This window comes from Palaemon carinicauda, chromosome 9, assembly GCF_036898095.1.
Source record: "Palaemon carinicauda isolate YSFRI2023 chromosome 9, ASM3689809v2, whole genome shotgun sequence".
Lineage (NCBI taxonomy): Eukaryota > Metazoa > Arthropoda > Malacostraca > Decapoda > Palaemonidae > Palaemon > Palaemon carinicauda.
Window position 1 is genome coordinate 60,269,595 of NC_090733.1, and position 17,430 is coordinate 60,287,024.

General features: G+C 37.6%; 1 protein-coding gene across 1 annotated transcript in view; it reads left to right on the forward strand.

Annotated features, from left to right (window-relative positions):
- The window catches only part of pbl (epithelial cell transforming 2 pebble), a 501,682-nt gene that overhangs the window by 114,782 nt on the left and 369,470 nt on the right, over nucleotides 1-17,430 (forward strand). The window contains exon 6 of the mRNA XM_068379544.1: nucleotides 10,900-11,054. Within this exon, the coding sequence (XP_068235645.1) occupies nucleotides 10,900-11,054 (155 nt within the window). The remainder of the gene's footprint in view (nucleotides 1-10,899; nucleotides 11,055-17,430) is intronic.

Sequence of the window (17,430 nt, forward strand, 5' to 3'; positions counted from 1 at the left end):
TAGTATATATATATATATATATATATATATATACACACATATATATACATGTATATATATATATATATATATATATATATATATATATATATATATATATATATATATATATATATATGTATGTATATACACATATATATACATATATACATATATATACTGTATATATATATATATATATATATATATATATATATATATATATATATATATATTTATATATACACATATACAGTGATACCTCGGTAGTCGAACGACTCTATACTCGAACAATTCGGAGTTCGACCAAAATTTTCGAGAAATTTTTGCTGCGGTGCTCGACCAAAAATTCGGTACTCGACCAGCCGAACACGTGACGACCGCATGGGCTTTGTGATGATCGCGCCATCTCGGCCACTCTCGCTTGTTCGGGAAGCATCAGTTCTCTCGAGAGCGTCACTCAGACAACGCGCGATCAGCATTCGTTGTGATTTAGTGATTTTCAGTGCTTTTAATTGCTTTTTTAGCTTTCATAATGAGTCCCAAGAAAGTAATGAGTGTTAAGGGGAAGGAGAAGAGGAAAACAGTGCGAACAACGATCGAGTTGAAGAAGGAAATTATAGCGAAATATGAGAATGGTGTACGAGTGTCCGATTTAGCGGTAGAATACGGAATGGCGAAGTCGACCATTTCTACGTTTTTAAAGCATAAAGAAATGATTAAGAAGGCGAATGTTGCAACGGGAGTTACGGCGGTAACTAAGCAAAGGCCACAAGTGATTGAGGAGATGGAAAAGTTGCTTTTAATATTTATTAAAGAAAAACAGTTGGCCGGGGAAAGTGTTAGTGAAGCGTTCATTTGTGAAAAAGCGTTGCATATCTATGAAGAATTAGTGAAGAAAAGTCCGAGTACCAGTGAAAGTGATTCATTTACATTTAAAGCGAGCAGGGGTTGGTTTGAAAAGTTTCGTAATAGAACAGGTATTCATCGTGTTACTAGGCATGGGGAGGCAGCTAGTTCGGATCAAATTGCAGCCGATAAATACGTGGGGGAATTCGATCGGTACATAAATGAACAAAATTTGATTGCACAACAAGTCTTTAATTGTGATGAGACTGGGTTATTTTGGAAGAAAATGCCAGCCAATACGTACATTACCAAGGACGAGACGAAGATGCCAGGTCACAAGCCAATGAAAGATAGGCTAACATTGTTGCTGTGTGCAAATGCAAGTGGCGATTGCAAGATCAAACCCTTGTTAGTGTACCACTCGGACAACCCCCGGGTGTTCAAACGAAATAATATTTGTAAAAGTGCACTACCAGTTATGTGGCGCTCGAACACTAAATCTTGGGTCACAAGACAATTCTTTACTGAGTGGATAAACGAAGTGTTTGCCCCCCAGGTTAAGGCTTACCTCATTGAAAAGAGCTTGCCAATGAAATGTCTTCTGGTTATGGACAATGCTCCTGCACATCCTCCAGGTCTCGAGGATGACTTGAAAGAAGAATACAGCTTTATCAAAATCAAATTCTTGCCCCCCAATACTACTCCCATACTCCAGCCCATGGACCAACAGGTCATTTCAAACTTCAAAAAACTCTATACCAAGGCCCTTTTCAGAAAGTGTTTTGAAGTGACCAGTGACACGAAGTTGACCCTAAAGGAATTCTGGAAGGAACACTTCAGCATCCTCAACTCTGTTAACATGATTGACCAAGCTTGGCGAGGTGTGACCTATAGGACATTGAACTCTGCCTGGCGTAAGCTGTGGCCATCATGTGTCACAGAGAGGGAGTTTGAAGGTTTCCAACCAGAGGCGGGTCCAAGCACTGCTACCCCTGTAATTTCTGATGACACTGATGTCGTTGAGGAAATTGTTGTCATGGGCAGGAGTTTGGGGCTTGAGGTCGACAAGGATGATATTGATGAGCTTGTAGAAAGCCATTCTACCGAGTTGACTGTGGAGGAATTGTTGCACCTGCAACAACAACAGCAGCAGGATCTGATTGTGGAGCAGGAATCTTCAGAAGAGGATGAGGTAAGGGAGGATGTTCCAAGTTCTCTCATCAATGAAATTTGTTCCAAGTGGGCAGATGTGCAGGCTTTTGCTGAAAAATACCACCCAGAAATTGCAGTAGCAAACCGGGCAGTGCATATGTTTAATGATAGTGTCATGTATCATTTTCGAAGAATACTGCAGAGGAGGAAGAAACAATTAACAATAGACCAGTTTTTCACAAAAGAAAAGAAAGCTGCTACATCAAAGCCTGTTTCTCCTCCAAAGAAGAGACAAAGAAGAGAAGAAACCCCTGAAATAGATCTGCCCACCCTTTCATTGGAGAGAGAAACAACTCCTGAAGGAGAACTACCCCGCCACATCATGGAAGGGGACTCTCCTTCCAAGCAGTAACCTCCCCCTTCCATCCTCTCCACATCCATCCCTGTATGCCATCGAACCGCTGCTCAAAGGTATGTTCACTACAGTACAGAAAATGGTTTAAAATTGTTTTATTTTAGTACAGTAAATGGTTTAAAATTGTTTTATAGGATTTTCTGACCAATTTCATACACATTTAGATAATTATTGTTGTTTAGGTACACGTTTTATTAATATTTTGGGCCTGTTCGAGTGCTTGGGAACGGAATAGAATATATACCATTATTTCTTATGGGGAAAAAAAATTCGGTACTCGAACAAATCGGAGGTCGAACACGGATCTCGAACGGATTATGGTCGAGTACCGAGGTATCACTGTATGTACATATGATATATATATATATATATATATATATATATATATATATATATATATATATATATATATATATATATATATATATATATATATATATATTATATATATACATATAAATATACTGTACTTATACATATATATATATATATATATATATATATATATATATATATATATATACATATATATATATATATATATATATATATATATATATATATATATATATATATATATATATATATATATATATATATATATATATATATATATACACACACTACACACATACATATATATATATATATATATATATATATATATATATATATATATATATATATATATATATATACATATATATATATATATACATATATATATATATATATATATATATATATATATATATATATATATATATTTATATACATATATATACAGTATATATACACATGTACATATATATATAAATATACATATATATATATACATATATATACACACACACACACATATATGTATATATATATATATATATTTATATATATGTGTATGTATGTGTGTATATATATATTTATATATATACATATATATATATATATATATATATATATATATATATATATATATTTATATACATATATATACAGTATATATACACATGTACATATATATATAAATATACATATATATACACACACACACACACACATATATATATATATATATATATATATATATATATATATATATTTATATATATATGTGTATGTATGTGTGTATAGTATATATATTTATATATATTATATATATATACAGTAATCCTCCATTATTATAGTTACTCCTTTATACTTCGGTGTATATATAGTATATTGCGCAATAGCTACTGAAATGACAGCTACTTCTCTTCATTCAATGTTAGCTTGGTTAGCAACTGTTTGAAATTCCCGCCAATTACAGTAACTTTATTTTACTGATCATTCTTCCTCCCTAGATAATGCGCATGTTTTCTAAGCTTTAAGTATGTTATTTGGACACGTGTACTACAATATTCATACTATATAGCATCTCCGTATTTAAATAAATTTTTCAATGTACTTGATTTTGACTAATTTCTGATATATTTATGGGATATTGAAGATAAATGAATCAGAGTGCATTCAAAATTGTGTAAAATCCTTGACTTTGACTATTTGAGTTATACCTTAGTTATAGTTTTTTCAACGTTCTCAAACATTTTCATCATTTAACACACATTTTAGTTTTCTTTAAAGCGTATAATTAACTTTACAATTAAAACAACCTGAATTAGTACTTGTAAGAACCTTCAACACATTCAAATGAATAGCCACACAAATAGTTGCTGTAATCGAATTACCACCTTCGCTTAACAAGGGGCGGGGCATCACCGCCAACTTAGCGTGTGGCAGGTATAGATGCTCACGCTCACAAGCGAAATGTTCATGCTTTCGTGGAGGATGAGCTCAAGTGAGATGCTCACGCTCACGGGTGAAACGTTCGTGCTTTCGTGGAGGACGCGCTCAAGCGAGATCATCACGCTCTCGGCCGAGACGCTTACGCTCTCGAACAAGACTTGTGCAGGACTCTCGCGCTCTTAGGCGTGACGCCGTTCACACACTCGTACGAGACGCTCATGGTCTTGTGCAAGATGCTCGCACTCATAAGCAAGAAGCTCTCGTGCGAGGCGCTCATGCTCAGGAGCACAGTCTGAAGTGAAATGATCCCGATCGTTTCGGTAAATCTTGGATTTTTGAGATCTCCAATTTGTCAGCTACCAGTCGTTGTTTTTCAACGGCTAGATGATCCTCGGTTTGTCAATAGCACCGTTCACAGTTTTTATATTCAACAGCTACTCGTTTGTTGTCAAAACACGACAGTGTGCGTCTTTTTCGCTTGCTGGCCATTTTGCTGCCTGACAGTCACTAGTCAGAGACTAGTAATCACTAAAAGCCTGCTCCATTCTAGGCCTCTAGTTCTACAGCCACTTCCTGAGAGGGTGTTGCTTGAGAGTACTCTCTCCTAGATGGCATAGATTGTCTCCTTGCTATTGAGCATAATCTACTTTGTTAGACCCTGCAGAGTTGATGGAATTACAGATTTTTCCATCTGGGAACCTAAGAATACCCCTTTCTTTGGCGACGGGGATAATACGCTAGTGCAAGGCTCTGCGCCCCTCGCTCTTTGGGTTGTTTGTGTGTAACAAACAGGGAGTCTCGGGTTCCCAAAGTTTTTTCGCTGTCAGCGGAATCAGAAGAATCTGCTTCAAAGTGGCCAGGTTTATGCATTGATTCCAGCACACTCACTTTAATTCATCTACCTTGATTGTACTTGGTTTTCTTGTACATTTCGTTCATATAAGAGGAAGGCTTGCGAACAAATGGCCTCAAGTAACCAGGTTGCTGCTTCGGTTGCTACCTTCTCCCTTGTTGTCCTGTTTATTTTGTGCTGCCCAAGAGCTGAATTTGCTTCAATAGGAACTACGCTATTGAAGAGAGTCTCCTGAAGAAAATCTGTTCTCTGATGTGATAAGGGAGGCAGATTCTTTGAATCTGTTTTTCTCCCCCCCCCCTTCTAGTGGTAGACACAACCTCATAAGGTTACTACCATACTCTCCCTCTTAGAGAACAAAATTCATTTCTGTCTAATCGACAGCCATAGCAATTTACATGCTATGATTCGGGGCACCCCTAGACGGATGACTGACTGGAATAACTGACGATATTGAAAATCTGTGTTCTCCCAGTCTCTGTTGGCCCTTATGCCCTCGGACCTTAGTGGAAATACATTCAACCTTCATCTGCTTCTGTTCTGGGGAAACATCCTTTATCCGACAAGACCTCATTAGTCTCCGTCAAGTGCGACCTCTGAAGAACTAGCCTGGTTCCAGGTCCTTCGGCACTAGGGATCGTCCTTCTCTTGGTCTTCTACAAGACCTGAGCAAGTAACGGTCCTAGTTATAAGACTGCCTGACGAGAATCTCTCCCAGGGAGTAGATCTCCTTGTTCTTCTTGATTTGACGCTTCTTATAGAGGCATCAAAGGAAAGGGGGGGAGGCCACATACAGCATCATATGTCCTTAGGACTAGGATCAGAGCACGAATGATACTCTCTTGATCCCCCAGTAGGCACCTTGCTTCGGGAAAGTGCCAGGGTGAATGACAGTGATTCGTCGGTTTCCTGTTCATGGGAAAAAACTTCCTGCTCCTATATGGTCTTCCCTTTGGGGTATCTAGTTTACGGGTTTGGATTTTATAGACCACCCCCTTCTGCAGGAGTATTCCTCCTACAGCTTCTGTTTTAGATGTCTTCCTTTTGGAAGCGGAATAAATATCAATGACAAGCAGGAGAAGGACTGCTGTGTCCTGTTAGATTCCCTTTTGCGAGCAGTTTTTTTTGGGGAAAGGAATAGAGGGCTTCTCCCCACTTCCATGCAGATTTATAGTTGGACTTGTCTCATTAAGGGACTCGACTAGAGCTTCGGTTTAGCCGCCGAAAAGACAGGTCACACGCAGTGGCACGTCTACGACTCTGGAGCACCCATTATGGACTTCCTTTATGACTAAGATACTCCATGGCGAGAGTCGAGTGAAGTACGACTAGATACTTTTCTCGTCCATCGAGCATCTCCAATCGTTGCTCTCCATAGTTTGAACTGGTTACCTGTAGTAGGGTATTACAGCCTTCTACAGGATGGGGGGTTCTAAACTGCAGATCTTCCCCTGATCCCGAGGATAGGTCTTTCCCAGTGTGACACTCGACCAAAAGAGGGACGTACCCTTTGGGTCTCCCTCGTCTGTTGCTTACGGCAAGAAACCAAGTAACATCGTATTTTGTTCCAAGCAACTTGAATCGCAGGTTCAAGCCCCCCAACTGGGAACCTGCCGCTTTGTAATCAAGGCTGTAACACAGGTAATTACTTTGAAGACATACCTCAAGGAGGGGGATTACCTAGCCCCACGGGTATAGCACACTGGGTCAGATACTCGTCATTGTTTTTCTTTAGCATACCAGTGATTATATTGAGGGCATACCTCAGGAAAACAATGAAGGAGTTCGCTCCTTAGGTTCAGCATGCCTTGTTAATCCTAGGAAGGTCAAACGAGGTCGTAAGGATCTCATCTGTGATGGTGACACAGATCCTATACCAGTCACAGAATCCCTCTCCTCCTCCTCATAGAGACGACCCAGAGCTCTGAACGTTTCAGGGCAGAATCCGTCCATGTCAAGCAGCTCCTTTGTAACACAAACCGTGCCATTGGTATGGTGGAAAGGTGTCTGATCTTCATCTCACCCCACTTACAAGACGTGACCCGCTAAAGACCCAATTCGTTTTCTCTATCGCTCCTGTGGTTCACAACGCTTTTGAGCAGCTCCTTTGGGACGTAAATTGTGCCATTGGTAGGTTGGATAAGTGTCTAATCTTTACCTCACCCTCCCTACAAGACATGACCCACAGAAGACTCGATACATTTTCTCTATCACTGTTGTGGTGGTGACACAATAAGTGGTTTAATAATACCTCAGGCTCCTTGTCAGACAAGTAGTAGAAAGTTGAAGGCATTGCCTACTCGTGGTAAGACTGGGATGAATGAAAGTATGGCTGGCTCTTTTACTTTCATCTTCCCCTCCTTTGAGGAACAGCGCCATGGGTCCCTTTGCAAAGCTGGCTTCAACCTTTTACAGATAATAATTACTTCCATTGTGTAACCAAGTATGTTTTTCATATACTCGTACACGTCCCCAACGCCTCCTGCGAGGTAGGCTTGGGGAAATGTCTTTTTATGTGTAGGGCTCCTATTTTATCGAGGAGCATCTTCTTACCTAGACGTTCTTATGAGATATCTCACTACTACTTTAGTTGCTCAGGCCGCTATCATACTCACATGTACTGACATGCGAGGTGCAAGGTACAGTCTAATACTGTACTAGGGAAACCCAGGTCAATGACTAATCTAGTAGTTGGACTTACACCCTCCTAAGAGTGATTCATCCAATATAAATAGCAGAAGGTTTGTTAGTATAGGAACAAATGACAAATTCAGAGGTAATTTGTATTTTTCCCTAACTAATACAAACCTGTAGCTATTTATATATATTGGGCTGCCATCACCTGCCCCCTTGTAATTCCTGCCTGCAAGCAAAAAGTACATGGTTCATTGAACCGTGTGTAGAAATAGGCCGCTAGGGAGCCCCCAACCACCTCTTACTTAGCCACTATTAGTGGTTAGGTAAGGTTGCCACTCGCACTTTAAATCTAATGGCTCCCTTCCAGCTCCGCCAAAAGTAATATCCAATATAAATAGCTACAGGTTTGTATTAGTGAAAAATACAAATGATTTCCGAATTTGTCATTTTGACTTTATTGATATGAAGAAATCGACTGTAATAAATGTTATATTATTAGGTGTAGTGTCTGCTATAAAATATTTAGCGCATTACAACCATTTTGTAAGTGTTGGTTTTGGTCATAGGGTTATATGTCCTATTGGAACAGTTGATGTATTTGGATAGAATTCCAAGAATTGGTAATTTTCAGTTTTGTTTAAAAAAATTCCCTTATAAACTTATTTATAAGAATTAAATGTGTGTTTTGTTAAAGGAACTAATCATCCATGGTCATTCCTTGGAAAATATTCCAGCATTGTAATACTGCCCTTCACTTTAAAAGTTTATCTTTATAAAGTGATTACAACACCCCATTGGAGAACTGATTCTGTATTCGCTGATCATTGTTTGAAAAGATCCTGCTACATATGTGAAGATGTGTTGAAATAATTATATTGGGAGTTCTGTATTCCGTCAAATTTGTTATATTTATTTTATCAATTTAGAATAAAATTCAACTTCTGTTGACTTTTAACATATCTCCAGGTCTGAAATTTCTGTCATTTCCTCTGTATCAAGTCTTACTTAATGGTCAATGATTCATGGTAAGTTATTTGAAATAAGAGAGTGACAAGAGAAAGTATCATTTTACAAAATTGAGACTAGATAGATTTTAGTATGAGCTACTCAACATAAAGTTGTACTTATGGTGATGTTCCTCTTATTTATTTAAGGTAAAGTATTGGCTTTAATGAGATAAAAGCATTTGATTAATTCATTACTTGTTTTGGTCCCTCTTTTCTTGCTTATAATCTCCCTTCTGCCTAGGAAGTGTGTTATTCAACTTGTTTTATTGAAATGTAATACAGTATACATGGAAATAAGCATGATTTAATAACAAATTTATTATATCTACTCTACTCTAAGTAGAACTAGTAACCCAACCTCCTCCCCATTTTGAAGGCTATACAATGGAACCTTGACATACAAATTTAATTTGTTCTGTTAAAATCATTGTATATCAAAACAGTTGTATCTCAAAGCATTTTTTCCCATTTAAAATAATGAAATATGTATTAATCCGTTCTAGCGCTATGAAACCACACCAAAACACAGCTAAATAACTTATAATATACACAATAATATACACAATTTATACCCAAACCAGTAATAACACACATAATGATAAAATAACATAATAATGTGATAAATGATAATAAATGTTAATAAAGTCAATAAAGAAAAAAAAGGAATTTTACTTACCACAACGAAAGATGAAGTGAGGCCAGCAGGGTGAGGGGTGGCAGGGAATGATTTGTTCTCTTTTTATTTACGCATGTACGTACACTAATAACTACGTAATTAATACAAATGAAATAACATTGCTAAACTATTTTTTTTTAATTACATAAACACTTACTCATCACCACCTTCACGTCTGGCCTTTTTGGCCTCACTTTCTTGACTTTCATCACTTTCAGGTCTGAGCCTATCGTGCCAACTCTTAGGGTTTTCTTTATTTTTTGCGATTTTATTCATCTTCACTTTTCTAGCATTTATTCGTCATTTGTATTTAATTAATCATTCTAAATGCCTTCTTCCTGATTTCCTTAATTTATTTGATTTAGCATAGATTTGGCCTAGGGAATGTGCTACCGCAAGGTCCACACAATCTGAACACATGCATGCACGCTACCGCCTCCCCCTGTCTCGTCTCTTTGTCATTTTGTTTCATCCTTGTCTCTCCCTGGCGTTTCACTTGACTGTATCCAATAGTAATGCATGTAATATTCACGTTTTAGTATTGTATTTTTAATTAAAAACATAGTGAATTATAATCTTATGCATTGTTTACATTCAAATCACCTGATCAACCATGCCTAGTCCATCATCAACCTCAATTTTTGGATCAAATAACTCCCTTATTAATTAGACATGCTACCGCCGATGCACGATACTTTATAGTTTTTAGCTCTGTGGTGCTTGATTATACAGCGTCAAAAGAGATTTAGCAAAGAAAAAGATTTCATTTATTACAGAGAGAGAGAGAGCATTCATATTTTTCTCTCACTAAATATTCTATTTTGTTTTGGAAGCATTATTACACTTTCGAGATAATTTTATTAGTTTTTTTCTTATCACCTGCTTTGTCTTTAGCTTTGGGACCCATGGTAAATAATAAAATAGACAAAATAACACGAAAAATAGGCACAAATACAACGAACTACACATTTTATTAACGATGCAGCACCAACAAACAAACAGACCGAACGCCATCTATCGGTCGCCTATACAACTATCACTCATTGCAAAATCGTATCTCAAATATTTCGTTGTATATCAAAGCATATATTTTCGAAAATTTTCCGTTGTATCTCAAAACATTCGTATATTACGGCAATCGTATGTCAAGGTTCCAGTGTATATACCTTCGATGATCAAGTCCGTTTAAATCTGAAGCATTTTCTTTTCTTGTTGAGCTAACCCATCAAACATTGTCTTAGCTGTCACACTCTTCTTGGCAGCTAGTGAGTGTTTTGGTGGCTAAGTTAAAGGTGGAAGAGTGTGTTGGTTATGGAAGGATTTTCTTTATTCTTTAAATTATAGGTTATCAAGCTGGCACCACTTGATAGCTTGTTTTATTTAGAGGTAAAAAAAGTAAATGATAGGTTCAGATTGAAAGAATCATAATGTTTTCTTTTCTCAAGTAGTTTTGCGTTGGTTTATCATTCAGCTAGATAAGCTATTTGGGAATACAGCAACTACATTATATAGTATATATATATACTTAATTGTGGCCCTTTATTTTCAGAACGTTAGCAACAACTTTTTAAGTCCCCTACAAAGATATTCCTCTCCAAATACTCCAGGCTCAAGAAGTAGAAGGCGGAAAAGAGTGAGAGAAACTGTACAGCAGCTAGCACAAGATGATTCTTCATCTGCATTAGCCTCAGCACCACCTGCAAGGTATGTTTGATTTTTTTCATTCTTTAGACACAACCACATATGTCAAACTTGACACAGTTTGAATGAATTTTCATTGAGAATTTATCTAGTTTTCTTTATGTGTTCTGCAGTTTGCTTTCAGGAAGTGTCTGAATCATAGGCATGTTGCCTTATTTTGGTGATACCACAGTCAAACTAACTAGTTCATCTCTTAGATTTTATATCACACCTCACTAGTTCACAAAATACCGTATATACTCGCGTAACATGCAAGTTTTGAAGACTAATTTTGAAGCTAAATTCATGGGGATCGCATCATACACGAGATATCAAATTAGCATATGCACTCTTGGATTTGCTAAGTCGTCGTTCAAATTGTATATCCATTTACTGGGGTAAAAAATAAGCTATATTTGAAATAAACCGGATTTCTATTAAACTGATGTTATACATAGCTTTATCCAACAATAATGCATGTAGTATTCATATTTTAGTAACATATTTATAAATAAAACCATGTGAATTATCTTTTCCATTGGTTATGTTTGAAAGTCAATCGATACTCTTGTACGCTTTCCAAATCAGCTGATTAAGACAGACTACCGAAAGATATTTCATATTTCTTAAAAAAAACTATCATTACAGTGAGCCCTCGCTACTTCGCGGTTCGATCATCGCGGATTCACGACTTTGCGGACTTTTTTCATTAAGTACGGCATTCGATTTCATCAGCAAACCACTATTTTTGGGGGAAACATCATTTTATTCTAGAAAATTGCTACTCTTTAAATAGTTAATTGCACATTAAGAAAGCGTGTACTTTTGTTTTTAAATTTCGGGTGTGTTTTAAAAATCTCGAGTATTGTTGACTTCTTTTTGTTTTACTTTTGGCTGTGATCAGATCAGCTGACGTCTAGCTGCCGGTCTCAAGAATATGCGTGTACGAAGTATTGTTTATACCATTTCTTAACTTATTCAAACCATCTGTACAGTTGATATTACATAAGCACCAATGTGTTATAACCTATCATATTTTTTGGTTTATTACATTTAAAACAACTCTCTCTCTCTCTCTCTCTCTCTCTCTCTCTCTCTCTCTCTCTCTCTCTCTCTCTCTCTCTCTCTCTCTCTCTCTCTCTCTCTGTGGGCTACTTTTCACTACCTCTCATTCCCTACCTCTATCTCTCTCTCTCTCTCTCTCTCTCTCTCTCTCTCTCTCTCTCTCTCTCTCTCTCTCTCTCTCTCTCTCTCTCTGTGGGCTACTTTTCACTACCTCTCATTCCCTACCTCTATCTCACTAACAAATGAAATCTTTGTTGCTTCACAAAGTTTCATTTATATTGAAAATCAATCATGATTCAATTTTCCTTACTTTCTCCAATCTCGCACTATGTCACATCGAACGTTATAGCGGTAACTTAATTGTTCGACAACTTTAAAAATCGGCCTTGTACTTTCTTCTTCTCTGACTTTTTTTTTTTTAGATGGTTTCATAACTGAAGTTAGGAAAAGTATTTTGGATATGGAATGGAGAATCATCTTTAGTAACAGTTTAGAATTGTCGTAAATTTTCATTCGGTCATTAGCGGCAGTTTGTTGTTGATTAAACGCCAAAAAAAAAAAAAAAAAAAAACAATGTTTTCATGCTTTGCTACGTATGTAGGATTTTATATAGATATGGTAAATAATATTTGTTATTACAAATATTATTTACTGTATCTATATTTACTAAAAGCTTTTAATATCATTATTTATCACTTTCATCATGCGCGTTTAATGCCTTCGTTTGTTTATTACGAATGGAAGGTTTCCGTTTCAGGCGGCGTCATAAAGAAAAACATTTCATAAATGGCATTCATTTCATTTATTTTGAAGTCCTAAGAAAAATTAAGTAAAACATTGGTAATAACAAAATCAACATATAATCAATACTTGGTAAGATTGCTGTCGATGCAAAAACTAACCTATACACAGATGTGTAAATGAGTCTGTTTCTTCATTATGATCAGAGATAAACGTAAACAAAACATTGGTTGTCTTTTTTATCGTGCTTTTTGGCGTGTTTAGGAAACGCATCATATAAAATCGCCTTTAATATTTGTGCCTGTTTTAGTTTAGGGTACTGTAGTACATGCATTAAGTGTTCTATACATTAATGGGTAGTTTGTTAACAGTACTACGTACGAGGGAAGGTTTTAAAAGTCTGAATATACATGTTAAATAAATACGTAAATATGGTGTCCCTACTTCGCGGATTTTCAGCTATCGCGGCCGGGTTTGGAACCTATCTACCGCGATAAACGAAGGTTCACGGTACTTGTTCTATCATTTTCCAAATAGCATACTAATTTCAATAGTTTCATTTGAAATACTTCTCTTATATTTTATTTACTGTTGAGTTGAATCGCATATACAGTAGAAGTTAACCGAAGTTTCATTCATGTTGCCGATATACATTAGTTTATAGTGTTTCAGCGCTGAGTTGCTTGATTATAAAGCTTAACAAATTATTTATATTGTGCTTAAACAAAACTATATTCTCTGTTTTGAAACACTTTGTAACTTTATCTTCGAAATTTGGCATTTACATTTAATTATGCTATTTGTAAATTCATAGCTTCCCAATGAATTTACCTTTTGTTTCCTCCAGCTTCGGACACAGCTTTCCCCGATTCTAAACAGAATAGCGGCTATGAATATTGTTTGTTTTCTTGCCTTGTTACTATATATTTGGCAGTACATTTTTTAAATTTTTCTCCATATTAAATAAGGACATACAGTGAACCCTCGTTTATTGCGGTAGATAGGTTCCAGACCCAGCGATAGGTGAAAATCCGCGAAGTAGTGACATCATATTTACCTATTTATTTAACATGTATATTCGGACTTTTAAAACCTTCCCTTGTACGTAGTACTGTTAACAAACCACCCTTTAATGTACAGAACACTTAATGCATGTACTACAGCACCCTAAACTAAAACAGGCACAAATATTAAAGGCGATTTTATATCATGCGTTTCCTAAACACCTATAAAGCACGATAAAAAATGGCAACCAATGTTTTGTTTACGTTCATCTCTGATCATAATGAAGAAACAAACTCATTTAGTGTACACATATATGTATAGGTTAGTTTTTGCATCGATTATATTGATTATACAGTATGTTGATTTTTTTATTACCAATGTTTTACTTAATTTTTCTTAGGACTTCCAAATGAAATGTTTTTCTTTATGACGCCGCCTGAAACGACAGCGTCATAAAGTACTGTACGCTCAGTAAACAACCACGCTCAGAACAAAGAAGGCATTTAACGCGCATGATGAAAGTGATAAATAATGATATTTACAGTAAAAGCATTTACAAAATATGTTATTAGTACAAATATAATTTACCGTATCTATATAAAATCATACAGTACATACTGTACGTAGCAAAGCAGGAAAACAATTTACGAGAGAGGGAGAGGGAGAGAGGGAGAGGGAGAGGGGGAGAGGGAGAGGGAGAGGGGGAGGGGGAGAGGGAGAGGGAGAGGGAGAGGGAGAGGGAGAGAGAGAGAGAGAGAGAGAGAGAGAGAGAGAGAGAGAGAGAGATTGTTTTACGTACGTAAATGTAAATTTTAAACAAAAAAAATATGATAGGTTACAACATGTAGACTTTTAAAACCTTCCCTTTAACTTAATGCATACAGTACTAAACTATAAAACAGGCACAAATATTAGAATGTTAGAATATTAAAGTGAAAAATAAAGATTGTTACTGTACTCACCACGAAAGAAGTTCAAGAAAAACTTGAATGATGATGGCGATGAATTTGCTGCACAGTAGAAATGATGATGATGAAGCTGATGATGTGTTCTACTGTGCAGCCAGGTAGTATTTTACGTCTCTTCAGACGGAGGTGTCTTTTCCTGGGACACCTCTTCAACTTCTTCAATTTCTTCCGAAGGCGTAGTAGCAGGAGGAACTGGCTCTTTTTTGCGAGGCTGGAAGAACATTGTGATCGGAAGTTGTTGCCGCTGCTTCTTTTTTCGATCTAAGAGCATCCTGTAGGGAGTCATTATGTCATCAACCTTGTTGCAGAATTGCATCGACCGAACCATATCCTCGTCCCACTCTTGCAACATTTCTTTCAACTCCTTCGCATGGTTGCAGGCCTTTGCAAGCCGTTCTAATGTTAAGCCCGTTTCTTCGACATTTTCTTGGGTCTCTTCCTGGGTTTCACTCTCTTCTTCGCTTGCCGATTTCGTCAGGTCTTCGAGATCTGCGTCAGTTAGGGGCTGGGAATGGCAGTCCAACAACTCGTCGACGTCTTCAGTCGTCATGTCGCCAAACCCGTCGCCTCCAATTATGGCAGCCAACTGCACAGATTTGCGTATTGCAGAGTTTTGGATTTCAGCAGGTGTAAATCCCTCGTCGTCGTAAACAATCTGGGGCCACAACTTCTTCCAGCTCGCATTCACGGTTGCAGGTTTCATCTTTTGCAGTGCCTTCTGAATATTCTGCAGGCACGTGGCTATGGTGTACTGCCGCCAGTACGCCTTCAAGTTAAAATCTTCATCCTCATCATCTTGGGCAGCATCCACACACGCAACGAGGTCCGCCAAGGTATTCTTCGTGTAGAGGGCCTTGAACGCCCTGATAACCCCCTGGTCCATCGGTTGAATTAATGACGTGGTGTTGGGTGGCAGGAACTCAACCTGAATGCCCTCATGCGACAGATCAGTTGCGTGTCCACCAGCGTTATCCATAAGGAGAAGGATCTTGAATGGCAAGCCCTTCTCTACAAGATATTTGCTGACTTGCGGGATGAAACACTGGTGGAACCAGTTGGAGGTCAGCATCTTTGTAATCCATGCTTTTGGATTATGCATCCAGTACACGGGATGGAGATTCTTATTCTTATTTTTCAAAGCGCGAAGATTTTTCGACTTATTTTAGCAAAAATCCAGCAGCATTGCCACACATCACGAGGGTAACGCGATCCTTGAATGCTTTAAAGCCAGAGGCTTTGGCTTCCTCTTTGAACAGGAAAGTTCGCGACGGCATTCTCTTCCAAAACAAGCCGGTCTCATCCATATTAAACACTTGTTCCGGCTTGTATCCACCTTCGGCGATAATATTCTTAAATGTCTGGTTCACGTAAGTTTCAGCAGCGGCAGTGTCAGCCGAAGCAGCCTCGCCATGCAGGGAAACGCTTTTCAGGGCGAAGCGTTTCTGAAACTTCGCGAACCATCCTTTGCTGGCGGAAAAACGTTGTTTCTGAGGCTGGGAATCAGTGGATGTCCCTGGTTGAGGATCATCTGCATCATCATCTTCTTCAGCATGGTTGCCGTCGTCGTCTTGAGGTTCCTTTGCAGCAAAATTCTCATACTAGCTCAAAGCCTTTGTTCGGATGGTGTTTGTATCCAAGGCTATGTTCTTCTTCCGGCAGTCGGCAATCCACACAGCTAAAGCACCTTCCATGCGTACGATAGTTTTATTACGCGTGGTAACGACTCGCTTCGCTGATCTGCTAAAGGTGATTGCAGCCGTCTTTCTAATGTTCGCCTCGTCCTTCTTGATATAGCGAACAGTAGATTCGTTGATTCCAAAATGGCGCGCTGCGGCCGCGTAACTTCTACCGTCTTTTAACATATCGAGAAGCGTAACCTTTCTCAGCAATCGTCATTATCCTTCGGTGGCGTTTAGGCTCACTACCAGCCTTAGTAGAAGCAGAACGCTTGGGAGGCATTGTACAGTAGGATTTAACAAAAAGTTCAACTTAAAAAAGGTCGCACACAGCACAGATTAAACTTCACAAACTTAAGAACGTCTACTCAGCGATACGCCGTAAGAGAAAGTGGACGACCCTGGCCCGCGAGAACCTAGATGCTGCGGGTTGGAGATGAGGGCAAAACACCAATCACAGGCTAGATAACAAAACTTGAGTTCTGATTCGTCATCTATCAGCGCTTGAACCAATCACAACCCGTCTTACAGTATATGATGCGTAGGTTACCAACTCAATGTACAAGATACCCCGCGTATACCGTACGTACAGTATTAATAATAATAATAATAAATAATGATAATAATACTGTACAGTAATAATAATAATAATAATGATAATAATAATAACAATAATAATTTTATTAACAACAACAATAATAATAATAATAACAATAATAATAATAGCTTTACGTATGTTATTTTATTCTTTTGTAGGATGTGTGACTCTCTCTCTCTCTCTCTCTCTCTCTCTCTCTCTCTCTCTCTCTCTCGTACGCTTATTCGAAATGTGATTTTTACAACAAAGAATATTATTGGATGCAGTACTACGTACGTATACATACAAAAGAATCATGGAAAAGATGCACATCCATTACATTTGTAGTACAGTAGTAGCCATCAGCA